The 13,757-nt window shown below is 47.1% G+C and overlaps 1 protein-coding gene and 1 long non-coding RNA gene across 12 annotated transcripts in view; one reads left to right on the top strand and one right to left on the bottom strand.

Moving 5' to 3' along the window:
• LOC135320032 (uncharacterized) overlaps positions 1 to 13,757 on the bottom strand; it is a 285,059-nt gene that overhangs the window by 234,467 nt on the left and 36,835 nt on the right. The window lies entirely within an intron of this gene.
• COBL (cordon-bleu WH2 repeat protein) overlaps positions 1 to 13,757 on the top strand; it is a 154,755-nt gene that overhangs the window by 126,902 nt on the left and 14,096 nt on the right. For all 11 annotated transcript variants that reach the window (XM_064482333.1, XM_064482338.1, XM_064482336.1 and 8 more), the window contains one exon: positions 6,975 to 7,284. In XM_064482333.1, the coding sequence (XP_064338403.1) occupies positions 6,975 to 7,284 (310 nt within the window). The remainder of the gene's footprint in view (positions 1 to 6,974; positions 7,285 to 13,757) is intronic.

Genomic DNA, 13,757 nt, shown 5'->3' on the forward strand with positions numbered 1-13,757 from the left:
CCGAAGGGCAACAGACTTCTAAGTGCAAAGTTGAGATTCCTTCTGTTTACAGCAGTTGCTCCGTCTGCGCCAAAGCGTGTTGAAACGCTGGGTTTTATATGGTCAACACCATCCGAGATGCACAGCTGAGCTCGCAAGAGAGGAAATGAAGTGGCCTTGGGCCTGAAAATGAGGAGGAGATCGCGGACCAGAAGAGCAGGAGAGAGCTGAGAGCCCGCGGGCTCCTAGGGAGACCGGGTCCTGCACGGGATGGGGATGGAGCCGGGGGGCAGACCCAACGCTGGGCCGCCTGAGCGCAGCGGCGAACAGGACCCTCGAGGGGCTCCCCTCGGTGAGAAGTGGAAAGAAGCCCCCAGCACAGGGACATCCCAAAGGAAAAGATTCAGAAAGCCACTCTATAGGCCAGTCATTCAGAAGAGGGAGGGACACGTTCTCATGGCCTCAATTCAACATGACCTCCTCTCTGAGATGTGGAAACTGACTGTCATCTGTTCTTCAACTTAGAAGACGCCAGGCTTCCATGTCTACCTTCTCAAATTTTGTCAGAGAATTCTATCTTCCACTGTTGAACACTTAAAATGTATCATTGCGTCCAGAATTTGAGTCACACAGCGTACCTGCCTGAGGAGGACGTCCTTCTTGGGTGTGATGCCCTGGCTGGACCCCAAATGCCACTGGCTTTCTCAGTGCACAAACCCGGTGGCCCATGAGGTCAAGGCAGGCTGCGCACAGACTTGTTGAATTTGCTGCATCGTCTGCATCAGGGCAAGTGAGAGCATCGCCCACCTCCTTCCCTTTTCCTGTGGTTCCCTGAAGGATCTGTTTCATTTGACATTTAAATCACGGTGCATTTCAAGGGGGATTCGTGGCAACTTTTTGTGTCCGTCAGTATCACTCAAACCTGGAAAAGTCTAGAAAAAGTAAGATTTTGTATCTTATTTTTTCATTGAAATATAGTTGAAGTACAAGATTATGTTAGTTCCAGGTAACTATGTGGTAATTTGACATTTGCACGCATTATGAAGTGGCACGCCTCGGTCAGTCACTTGGCCATTTGTCCCTGCACAGAGTTATTTCAGTTTTAGTGAGTGTATCCTGTGTGCTATATAGTACATCCCTGTGGCTTATCTATTTTATAACTAAACGTTTGTACCCCTTAATCTCCATTGTCTCTTTCTCCCAAGCCCCCACCCTGCTCCCCTCTGGTGACCACCAGTTAGCTTTCTGTATCCTTGAGTCTGCTTTCCTTGTTTTGTTTTTCATATTCCATGTATACGAAAGATCACATGATGTTTGTCTTTCTCTGTCTGAGTTATTTCATTGAGCATAACCCCTTCTGGATCCATCCATATTATTAAATGGCAAGATTTCATTTTTATTTATGTCTAAGAAATATATATATATATATATATATATATATATATCACATTTCCATAGTCCATGCATCTATTGGTGAGCACTTAGGTTGCTTTCCAGATCTTGGCTGTTGTAAATGATGCTGCCGCAAACGTAGGGGTACCTATATCTTTTCAAATGAGTGGTTTTGTTTTCTTCTGGTGAATGCTCAGAAATGAAATTGCTGGATCATTTTGTAATTCTGCTCATAATTTTTAAAGAAAACTTCATGCTTTTCTATGGGAGCTGCAGCAATTTACATTCCCACCAAAGGGGTCTCTCTTCTCCACATTCTCGCCAACACTTACTACTGTCTTTTTGATGATGGCCGTTCTGACAGGTGTGAGATGCTCTCTCACTGTGGTTTTGATTTGCATTTCCCTGATAATTTGCTATGTTGAGCATCTTTTCATGTGTCTGTTGGCCATCTCTGTGTCTTCTTTGGAAAAAAATGCCTATTTGGGCCCTCTGCCCATTTTTTAATGGCGTTTTTTTTTAACGTTGAGTTGTATGAGTTTATTTTTGTATATGGTCTGAAGATGTGGCCCAGTTTGATTCTTCTGCACGTAGCTGTCCAGTTTCCCAGCACCATTTATTGAAGAGACCGTCTTTCCCCCATTGTATATTCTTGACCATGTAATCATGGGTTTATTTCTGGGTTCTGTTCCATGGATCTGTGTGTCTGTTTTGATCATTGTAGCTCTGTAGTATAGTCTGAAGTCAGGGAGAATGGTGCCTCCAACTTTGTCCTTCCTCAGGATGGCTTTGGCTATTCAGAGTTTTTGTCTGTTTCCACACAAATTTCAGAATGATTTGTTCTGCTTCAGTGAAAATGCCATTGGTATTAGATAGAGATTTCACTGAATCTGTACATTGTAAGGGTCCTCTGGTCATTTTAACAATATTAATTCTTTCAATTCATGGACACAGTATCTCTTTCCATTTGTGTGTGTCTTTTTCAGTTTCTTTGACCAATGTCTTACAGTTTTCAGAGTAAAGTCTTTTACCTCCTTGGTTATATTTTATCCCTAAGTATTTTATTCTTTGTCGTGCATTTGTAAATCAAATTGTTTTCTTAATTTGTCTTTCCGAGAGTTCGTTTTTAGTGTATAGAAATACAACAGATTTCCAGACGTTAACTGTGTATCCTGTAACTTTACTGAATTCATTTATTATTTCTAGTAGGTTTTTTTAGTGTCTTTAGGATTTTCTATGTATAGTATCATGTCAGCTACAAAGAGTGATAATTTTACTTTTTCGTTTCCAAATTGGATGCCTTTTTTTTTCTTGCCTAATTGTTGTGACTACAACTTCCAATACTATGTTGACTGAAAGTGACAAGAGTGGGCATCTTTGTCTTGTTCCTTATCTTAGAGGAGATGCTCTCAGCCATTAAGTGTGATGCTGACTATGGGTTTACTGATAAAACCCAATGGAACCAGAGGCCAAACGGAAATGGTTGTTGTCAACTTGAGGAATTAGTAGCCTTAAGTCAGCATTTTCTGCTTTACCCTTGAGCTAGAGAATTTTCCAAAGCTCTTACTCTGCCGTAGTGGAATTTGAACTGTGGGATTATGTCATTCAGGTGGAGGGTGATGGAAACGTTAACATTCCTGACTTAGGCTCTGAAGCCATTTACTTAGAAGAGAATTTAATCATGAATTTATTTATAGCTGGCATCCACTGAAGCCACGTTAAGTGTGTTTTTCCACATTGGCAAAAAGTCTCCAATAACAACTTTTTAGTTCAAAAAGGTTGCCAGTGGACAGAACCTTAAGTGAGAGAAATAACCAATCAGGAGTGAGGGGAATAGACCAATCAGGAGTGAGAGAAATAATCAATCAGGAGTGAGCTCCATGCAAATGAAGTACTACAAATGGACCAATCAGAAGTTAGGGCAGTGGGCCAATCAGAAGTGAGAGTAATAACCAATCAGGAGTGAGTTCAGGGAACCAATAGAATTTTAGGGGTAAGTAAGCCGTTTCAAAGGCAAAAAGTGAGATAGAGCCTCTGGACCAGGGAACTGGATGGTGCTGGCAGGAGAGCAGTGAGAAGTGAGGTTCTCACAGAAGCACCTGCAAGACAGGATCTGAGTCCAAGCGTTTCCAAGCTTTCCTTTTGTATTTGGGGCTTCTGTTTGGAATCAGTAAAGACAGAACAGTATCCTGCTCCATCATCTCATGAAGAAACGGTCAAAACACGTTATAGCTCACGAGGTTAATCGTAGGAACCAGTCGAAAGGAGAAGACGTCATAAGGGGGTTAGATGAGGATGTCCAATTCCAAACAAAAGCTTCTCAGATTCACAGAGCTGACAGGACCAGAAACCACCTGAAAACTAAGACCAACGCAGGTTCAGAGCCTCACGGGAATGTCCGTCCCCCTCTTCAAATCGGAGCCGTCTCTGACCGCTCCCCTCAAGGTGTTCCCAGGAGGGGTTCACAGGAGTCCCAAGCTTTTGCACAAGCCCCTCTCTCTTTCTGACTTGCAGACCCGCCCTGTACTCTGGGCCAAGCAGCATCCTTCCAGCCTCCCTCCCTCCCTCCGGTCCTCGCTGGTACTTAACCCACCCCAGTTGCAGGTGGCATTGCACCCGTGTTCCTCCCGCCTTGGACATGTCTGCAGCTGCCCTTCCAACCCTCTGTGACCTCACGCCACCCAGGCAGGTTCCCTGGGAGCACCAGCCCCGGCCCCTCACTGAACACCTGTCTGTGGGGGGCAAGGATGGAGAGCCCTGGGCCCCAGGGAAGGTACCACCAGAAACAGAGGACTTGCCTGGGCAGGAAGGGAGCTCTGACACCCCCAGTCTTCACTGCGCATTTTTAAGAGCTTTGGTGCATTCACACTGGGGACAGACTTCTCACACCTTGCTGACAAAGCGTTTGCAGCTGGCTGGATTTAGAGCAGTGACTCACAAGTGGGTTTTTGGTTTTTTGTTTTTTTTGTTTTTTTTTTTTGACCTCAAGACTTCTCAGGAACCTAAAACAAGCCCAGCCACACCATCTCAATCTTATAACTGGACTGAAGGGGAGGGCTTGGGATCCCCCCACCACCATGATGGTGTCTGAGTTTCTAGGGCTGCGGGTGGTCCTAGTGTCTCCAGGTGGGGCCAGCTGGGGTGTGGGGAGCAGGGCTGGACTGAGCACTTATGGGTACCAACTCCAAGCTGAGACCTTCAGCTCCCAGCACACTCCTCTCTCCCTGGGCAGACACACCCAGAGCTGGCATTACCATATGGCATCGTCGGTCTTTGTACGTGTCTGTCCCCTTGTAAACTGCAAGTCACCAGAGAGCTGAGACTCTCGGATGGGAGATCTGTGTCCCCTCCCAGCACACACCCCTTGGGGGACATCGTGTTGTAGGCTGACATCACATTTAGTCTGTAGGTGTTACCCCCCCTGCAGGCGAATCGAGGCAGAAGGGTCCAGGCACCTGCCCAGGCTGTCTGTCAAGCGCTCTGCTGGGATTTGAACTTGCTCAGTGATGGTTATAAAAGAGAAGGCGGGGAACTAGAGTCCACTGGGCCGTCGGGGCTGCCTCTGATGCCGGGCAGGGGTCGATAGGGGGGTCCCGCGGAATGACATCCCAGGCGGAGTCACCAGCAGTGTGGACTGGGCGGCAGAACAGGTTTGGGTTGTCTTAATCCGGACGCAGTGTATCTTCTCCGCCTTTGCCCTCTAATGAAGAGCCTTGCCACAAAAGCCAGGAAGGAAGCTCAGAAGAAAGAGGCCATTGTTGGAAAGCGTTCGCTGCATTCAGACACACTGCCTTGGGCACCTGCTTCTCTGAACAATCTCTCCCTTGTTTCTGATCTTTATTTGTGAGCTTCTCTGTGAGATGTCTGGGTTTTGTGTTTGTTTGTTTCGTTTTGTTCATTTTTGTGGTTTGGGATCTCAAGGAAACCAAGACCGACCCGAAGGATTTTTTCTCCTTGGGGTTCTTTTGGCTTCCTTAATTCTGTGTCTCCAGCCTGCTGTCTAGTTAAAATGTTGCAATGTTGAGGGCGATGACAATGTCACATGACTGTCAGTGCATGATTCTCTGGAGCTGGCACCCGGCATGCCTGTGGCCTTTATTCATTGGAGGCATTGAAGGAATGATTGTAAAACACAACACATTGAAACTACAGCTCAACACAGCCCTTGTTTCCTGGACCATCATAAACAGCACTTAGATCCTATGTCTTGAGATGTCTGGGCTAGAGCGGGTCCAGAATTGTGTACTCCTGTCCCTCCATCTCAAAACTAGTGAGAGGGTTCTCCTCCGTGCTCTTAAGTTCTTCGAGGACCTCACAGCTCAGTAAGAGAAGGATGCTCTCTGTCCCTGAGAACAGTGGGATAGACGTGCCCGAGGCCCCCCACGCCACTGTTAAGATGAGATGGAACTCGGGCTTCCACCGTGAGTGTCCCCTCTCTGCATCCCATCCCTTCTGCTGCCCTGAGTCACGTCTAGGGCTCAGGGATCAGGTAACCTCCCCCAAGGATATGTTTCTTATGGTCCTTCTAAATTTTATTGGAGGGTTCTCTTCTAAGATTTTCTCTCCCTCTCTCTCTCTTTTTTTTTTTTTTTTTTTGATTCATTGAAACATCATTAATTGACAATGTTGTGTCCATTTCTGGTGTACAGCATAATAGTTCAGTCACACATATACATACAAATATCCCTTTTCAGACTCTTTTTCATTAGAGGTGACTACAAGATATTGAATATTGAATATGAACTTACTGTGTATCTGTTTTATATGTAATAGTTAATATATGCAAATCTCGAACCCCCAGTTTATCCTTTCCCATCCACTCTCCCCCTGGTAACCATAAGTTTGTTTTCTATGTCTGTGAGTCTGTTTCTGTTTTATAAATAAGTTCATTTGTGTCTTTTTTTTTTTTTAGATTCCACATATGAGCGATCTCATATGGTATTTTTCTTTCTCTTTCTGGCTTACTTCACTTAGAATGACAATCTCCAGGTGCATCCATGTTGCAGCAAATGGCATTATTTTATTCCTTTTTATGGCTGAGTAGTATTCCATTGTATAAATATACCACAGCTTCTTTATCCAGTAAGATCATCTCTTATTTAAACCAGATCTTTCTGTCTCACGTGTAACAAATAACGGGAGAGCCAGTTGCTGATGGAGACTGTTATTAATATTTTAAACCAAATCACAAAAGTTCCTAGAGAAGATTTGTTAGATGTCCCCAAACAATATCATTTATTTCTAAGTTTGTTTATATTTTAAAGCCCTCCTTTATTTTTTTTTTAAAGAACTCATTCTAAATCAACTCCTATTAAACCAAGGATCAGACTACAAATAACAGTATTCATCACGTCGTTAGTCTGAATTTTTTCATATGTTTGCCCTTGATCACACAGAAGATAAAAATTCAAAAGGTTAATTCAAAAGATGCTGATCTGGGCAGAGAGGGGAGTTTGGCTCCCAGTCACACAGTTGAAGTGTTTCCATTTCCAGTGTTGTGTGCAGGTGGGTCCTCCCCAGCACCCCACACTGCAGATGGCAGGTGAGTCAGGCGGTGTGGGATCCAGGCATTGGTTAACCTGGCCTTGCGGTGTCTCGTCCAGTGAGCCTGCCCCTGGGGCCCGGCAGCCCCTGCAGCGTGGACGGGGTCCCGCCCGTGCCCCCCGAGGCCGAAGAGACAGTGTCTGTGGGCAGCTGTATTGCGTCTGAGGACACGACTGAGGACTCAGGAGTGATGAGTTCCCCCTCAGACGGCATCTCCCTGGATTCCCAACATGATAGCATGAAGTCCAAAGACAAGTGGACCACAGACCAGGAGGACTGCAGTGACCAGGACCTGGCCGGAACCCCAGAACTGGGCCCCCCAAAGAGCCCCTCATGGGAGAGGAGCAGCTCTGGGGGCTGGCCCCCAAGGTGAGTCACGGGACCTCTGGGAAATGGGGAAGTGGGGACCATCCTAGTCTCAAAGGAGGGAGGTCTTTGTCACGGTGACCCCACCAACACTTGATAAGGCTCGACCACATGCCAGGTGCCCTCCCAGAAGTCCCCACACCCTGACTGGGACATTTGTTACCCACAGTCACGTCTTCAGGGTCCTTCTAAGCTCAGCAGGTGTTTATACAGAATACCCAACATTGCGATGTTTCTTTTCATCCTTTACACAAAGGGCGCCATACGCCTGTGGACTTTTTCACTCCGCATCTCGCGTGTAACGTTTATCCGTGATGACGTCTGTGTCATTCGTTCACTTATCGATCTGTTTTTAAATTAACAGACACTTGAGGAGCTCTGGTTTCTCACCCCTGGAACCAGTGAGCAAGGGAGACATACGTCTCTGTTTATACATAGAGTTTTCCAGAAAAGAAATTATTAGACTTTCAGGAAAAAAAACTCATCTTCGGCGTCGTAGAGCATTGGCAGATCGCTCTCCAAAATGATCGTCTGTCTATAAGGGCTGCCAATCCACGTCACCACCAATCTGCGGGATTCGTAGGCATCTTAAGAGTTGGAGTCATGCAGGTGTCATTTGGCTTTAAGATACAGTGCTCTGCAAGGGGAGGGTGTAGCTCGGTGGTAGAGCGCGTGCTTAGCAGGCACGAGGTCCTGGGTTGCATCCCCAGTCCCTCCATTAAAATAAAAAAAAAATCCTTATTGACTTCCCTCCAAAAACAAGAACAAAACAACAGCAAAAACGTTTTTTAAAAAAGATACAATGTTCTGATTAGTAAGGACGGCCATCTTGTCCTCTGTGTCTTAGCAACTCCGTTTGCTCTCCTATGAATTGCCTTTCCCTCACCTTTGTTTGAAAAAACAAAAATTGAGAGGTTATTCTTTTTTTAATCATTACTCTCCCCTCTGTCAGTGATTTCCACGCAAAGAGCCTCGAAGACGGTGGCTTGAATTTCACGCTGCTTTATTTTGTTGCATAAAATGCTCCCTTCCATCGTCGTGTTGTTGAATTTGTCCCTTTTCTCCTGAAGGTGTGATGATCTCTGAATATTTAAGAAATCTTTCACCTCCCCCCAAAGGGCTAAAGATGGTCTGACTTTCCGGGAACAGGTGTGGTGCGGCTTTCCCACGTCTGGGCTCCTCGCGAGCCTCGAATTTATTTTCAGGAGCGATGTGAAGAAGGAGTCTGTTTCTCCCACGGATTCCTGCTTCCACGTTGGTCCTGTGTCAATTTTCTGTATCCACATCAGTGTCTTTCCAGAGATCTGTCCACAGAGCTGGTTTATCTGTCTCCCTCCATTACAATTCCTTTCTCCATCCTTATATCGAAAGGCAGAATTACCTCACCAGCCCATTCATTTTTTTTTTCACCTTTTCGATAATTTTAAGAACCATGCGCACAATGTCTTAGAAACAGTATAAGGTAGAATCATTTTTTTTAAAAAATATTCAAAGTCACCAAAATGAATGAATGCCTTTATATTTTTCATGTTCTGTCGCAGCTTTGGGCGTATGAACACCCAAATCTCTGGTTAATGAAGTGTCAATATTTTATTTTGATTTTTTTTTAATTTTTTGTTTTCGGGGGGTAATTAGGTTTATTTATTTTATTATTGTTCGTTTGTTTTTTTTTTTCACTTAATGGATGTACTGGGGATCGAACCCTTGACCTCGTGCGTGCTAGGTGTGCACTCTACCACTGAGCTCTACCCTCCCCCCGATTTTTTTTTCACCCTAAGAGTGAATCACACTCTAATCTTAGAGAATAGCTCTTCCATTTAAAAGTCAGTTCCAAGGCCAAGTTCATGTTTCATCAATTGGTGGCAATTGGTCGGTTTCGCCTTTGCAAGACGCGGGATGCGTTGAACGGGGGGGTTGGCCTGTGCTGTTTGCAGACCCAAACCACGGTTCTTCCTTTACAGTCCATTTAAACATGAAGACGAGCAGGTTTGCAGGAATCCCCAGCGCTGCCCCGCTGGTCTGCACGGGGGTCTCACGCGCCCCGCTCTGCATCTGAAACGAACCGGACATCTTCCCCTCTGGGCCCCAGCGATGCTCCTGTAAAAGGGCTTCGCTGGTGTTGACCCCGGGCAGGGCCCCATCGTGCTGGCTCCTGTGCAAACGTGTTCTTGTTGTCTGTGACCACAGCCGGGATGGTCATGGGGTCTCTGGCGCTTTGTGCAAACCGGTAGCAGGCTGTGCTGCTGAGCCCCCGTCCCCGCGGTGCCACTGAATTGGAGGGTAGCGTGGAGGGGAGGAAGGGGACTCTGGAACCTGCCAGACCCACTTGGAATCCCACCACCGCTGACCACTTGCTTGACCTTCGAGGGCCCACCTAACTGTGACCCTTTCATTCGAGCGCAGATCACACCTTACCTGTCGCAGGCGTCCGGGAGCGCCCGGTGTGCGTGGCAGGGGCCTGTGGCACGGCTGTTGGGTGGGATTTATTATCAAAACCACCGCTGTCCGTTCAGGAAACAGAGCATTGTGCATTTTGAGGGCGGATCGCCCGCCTTTTCTGGGCCCCGGTCAGCTCGGGCGTCGAATGATGACGGAGATGACCTCTGAGCCCAGGGCTGGGACCAGCTCTCAGCCCGTGGCTTTTCATGGAATGATTGCAGTTCGCTTTTGTTTTTTTAAACGAGACTTATCTCCGTGGACAGATCTGACCCCCTCAGAGACCGCAGCATGGTGTATCGCCTCTTTTTTAAGTCCCAGTGCGTAATTTCCCACGAATTCCGCCCATGGCGTGAAGCAGGGGTTAGAGGTTCAGAGGCCACAGAGGGTGGTGGGAAACACCTTTTCTCTAAAGAGCACGGCCCTGCGGCTTCCTTCCAACTGCGACCTTGAGGGATTGCACACCCCGTGCAGCCGGTTTTTGAAGAGAAGCCAGAAATCCAGGTTTTTCTGGGTGGCCTCCCAAGTTTTCAGTCTTGGCCAATAAGTCGCACCTGCAGGAGCCAAACTGAACCCGCCCCAGGTGAGTGCTGGATGCCTCAGCCCATCCTCCTCTCCAAGCTCATTTGCCAGCTTCGGAGCATCCCTGCAATTCCTCGGGTGTCTTCCGAGATCTCGCCCGTGAAAAATACCCCTTCACAAATGCACGCGGGGAGTTCTTTATTCTTCTCTTGTCCGAGGAAGATATAAAGCCCATGAGAACTTCTGAAGCCAAGCAGCCTGTCTGAAATTTCCTCTGAGCACCACTGGGGAGATGCTGTTCCACACTGTCACCACCCTTCCACGCTGTCACCCTCAAAGTCTTTGCAGATACGCACTTCAGCTCTGTGGCTGTAGAGAGAACACACTGCCTTTTTTTTTTTTTTAATTGAAGTGTAGTTGATTTACAATGTTGTGTTAATTTCTGATGTGCAGCATAGTGATTCAGTTTTACATATTTTTTTTCACATTCTTTTTCATTATAGGCAATTACAAGATATTGAATATAGCTCCCTGTGCTGTACAGTATAAACGTGTTGTTTATCTATTTTATATTTAACAGTTAGCATCTGCAAATCTCAGACTCCCAATTAATCCCGTCCCACCCCTTCCCCTGCTGGTAACCATAGTTTGTTTCCTATTTGTCTGTTTCTGTTTTGTAAATAAGTTCATTTGTGTCTTTCTTTTGGATTCTGCTTGTAAGTGATATCTTATGGTATGTTTCTTTCTCATAGAATGCTTTTGTTAAATTTTTTTAATTAATTTTTAGAGGAGGGACTGGGGATTGAACCTAGGACCTCATTCATGCTAAGCATGTGCTGTACCCCTGAGCTGTACTCACCCCAAAAATACACTGTTCTTTTTTTTTTAATTGACATATAGTCAGTTACAATGTGTCAGTTCCTGGTGTCCAGCACCATGTCCCAGTCATGCAGGTACATACATGTATTCATTTTCATATTCTTTTTCATTAACGGTTATTGCAAGACATTGAACATAGTTCTCCTGCGCTAGACGGAAGAAACTTTTTTTTTAATCCATTTTTATATATAGTGGCTAGTCCTTGGTGACTGGTGCATCCCAGGGTTGTGCGCCGTGGTCCTGTCCACAGACGAGGGCGTTGAGAGCCTCGGCAGCCCGAAGGCAGTGAAGGCTGGAGGGGGCAGAAGCGGGAGGGGGCAGATGGCCAGGACTGACCAGTCCCCACCCAGAGATGAAGTCTGCAGAACTCAAGTGATCCGAGATGAAGCAGCCAATTTCAGGTGCCCAGACCGGCCAGGGGGCAGGGTTGGCGAGATGAGAGCCCGTGCTTGGGGGATGGATGGCAGCCCTGGATCGAGCTGACACTGTGAGAGCAGAACCACCCCTGTTCACGGCGGGGTGGCCGTGACCTCGGCCACCTGGACAGAGGCCCCGTACAGGAACACGGCACGGGAGCAGAGTTGTTCAGAGAAAAACAACAGTGACTGAGAGCAATTGTAACACTGTGCAGTTTCAACTCTCCCCACCCCCAGGGGACGACGGGCAGGGCCAGCAGAGGCCCCGATGGTGAACTCGCTCAGCCTGCCAGCATCTCTCCTCCTGTGCCGCCGAGACGGAGGCCCCAGAGCCACCTTCAGCAAGGGAGGCCACTTGAAGGGAGGGTGGTACCCTAATCTCAGTGTACTGCTGGGCCCTGACCCAGCCAGCCTCCCTGCTCTGGAGCTGAAAAGAGGCCGCGGTGCCTCCTGCCCGCCATGACGTTGGGGGCGCAGACCAGGATCTCCTGCAGAAGCCCACGGAATGCCGCCCTCCAGGCCCAGGGACCCGGGGCTTCAGACTGGTGGCTCCGGGGAGAGGGATGGTTACGATCCATTAGTAACCCTTTGAGGAGAAGGCGATGGCATCGGGGAGGAGGGGAAAGCAAATTCTGCTCCATCGCTCCCTCCTGGAGCTTCATAGCAGAAAACAAAATGCATACGTTGCCATTGTTGTTTTTGTTTTTTTTAATTTTTTTAGAACACTTATTTTTTGTACAATTTATTTATTTTTGGAGGGGGAGGTAATAGGATTATTTATTTATTTATTTATTTATTTATTTATTTATTTATTTATTTATTTATTTTTAGGGGAGGGACTGGGGATGGAAGCCAGGACCTCGTGCATGCTAGGCACACGCTCCACCGCTGGGCGGCGCACAAGAGGCAGACGGAGGGAAGGGGCGGCGGGGAAGCTGGCCCAGGCGGAGGGCAGAGGACTCAGCCTGGGACCCCCAGGCTTCAGCAGGAAGGCTCTGGCTGGAAGTGGGATGGGCGGGCGGGGAACAGGTCCAGAGCCCTGAGTCCCGGGGCCTGGCCTCTGATGGGTTTATCCAGTGGCTCAGGCCGGAGCCTGGGTGGAGGGAGAGGGTGAGGGGCTGGCTGCGGTGCCTCCTGCAGGACTGTCACACACACCACTGTAAGATCGTCACCGGGACATTCTGGGCGCTCGGCAGAAAGATAAAAAATATTGTGAACACCGCATACCGTGTGTATTGGGCGTGACATAGCCAACGTGTTAACAACTTTTCCAAAAAAAGAATGACTTCCTTACAGGCTCAAAGGATTACTTCCAATGTTACCCATTTTTTAAAAAATTGCCTCAAGCTGCTTTGTACCAAAAGGAGCATAATGCAGAGGAGAAAGGAAGAAACACTGGCTGGAATCCATCCATTTCAACGAAGCACCCTGGTTGGTGCTGTGGTCTGGGTTTTTGCCTGCCTTCCTCCACAGACGCTCCGCCAGTTACTTTTAGATCCTAGGGGTCTTGATGTCTTCACATAACACGCAGGCTCCAGCACTGATCTGTGGTTCCACGTGGACGTCGTGGTCAACACGTTGGCTGGCCTCTGTGCCCTCTGAAACCAGCACGTACTGTTGGAGGGAACGCCCCGTGGCCGGAAATTGCAGAGTTCGTCCCATCAATATGATCATGGCGGTGTCTAGACTTTCCCTTCTGTAGGATTATTTCCCTAAGGCCACTTGTCGAAAAGAGCGACTAAGAAACCAAAGATCTTACCAAATTAAAGCCATGTGTCTGTTTCTTGACAGACACGTTCATGTTGGTCTCCAGTTAAAACCAGTAGCAGCAAGCGTGAGGGTCTGTCATGGTGTTTTTGCCAGCTTGGGAAGAAAACTTTGTTTTCTCTAGTTTAACATTTATAAAATAACACCATTAGTGGAACTTTTTAATTAGTTCTGAATTCTGGTTCACATCATTCTGTTCTCACGGAACGAGGTGGTTTTGCAGACTTTGAAGGAAAGGCAAGTGCTTTGAAATAAAATGATAGATATGATTTTGTTTGGCTGGATTTTAAGCATCGTAAACTAGGGGCCAGCGTTTGAAAAGAGCAGTTTCCTGTTTTAAGTACTAATTTATAGAGCGCTTTCCATCTGTTTCTCTGGCATATACTTTATAGAATATTTCGATTAAATTTATTTTAACCATCACGTTCCGTGAAAGAGACAAAAACCACTTTCAGT

The sequence above is a fragment of the Camelus dromedarius genome, chromosome 35 (assembly GCF_036321535.1).
Source record: "Camelus dromedarius isolate mCamDro1 chromosome 35, mCamDro1.pat, whole genome shotgun sequence".
Lineage (NCBI taxonomy): Eukaryota > Metazoa > Chordata > Mammalia > Artiodactyla > Camelidae > Camelus > Camelus dromedarius.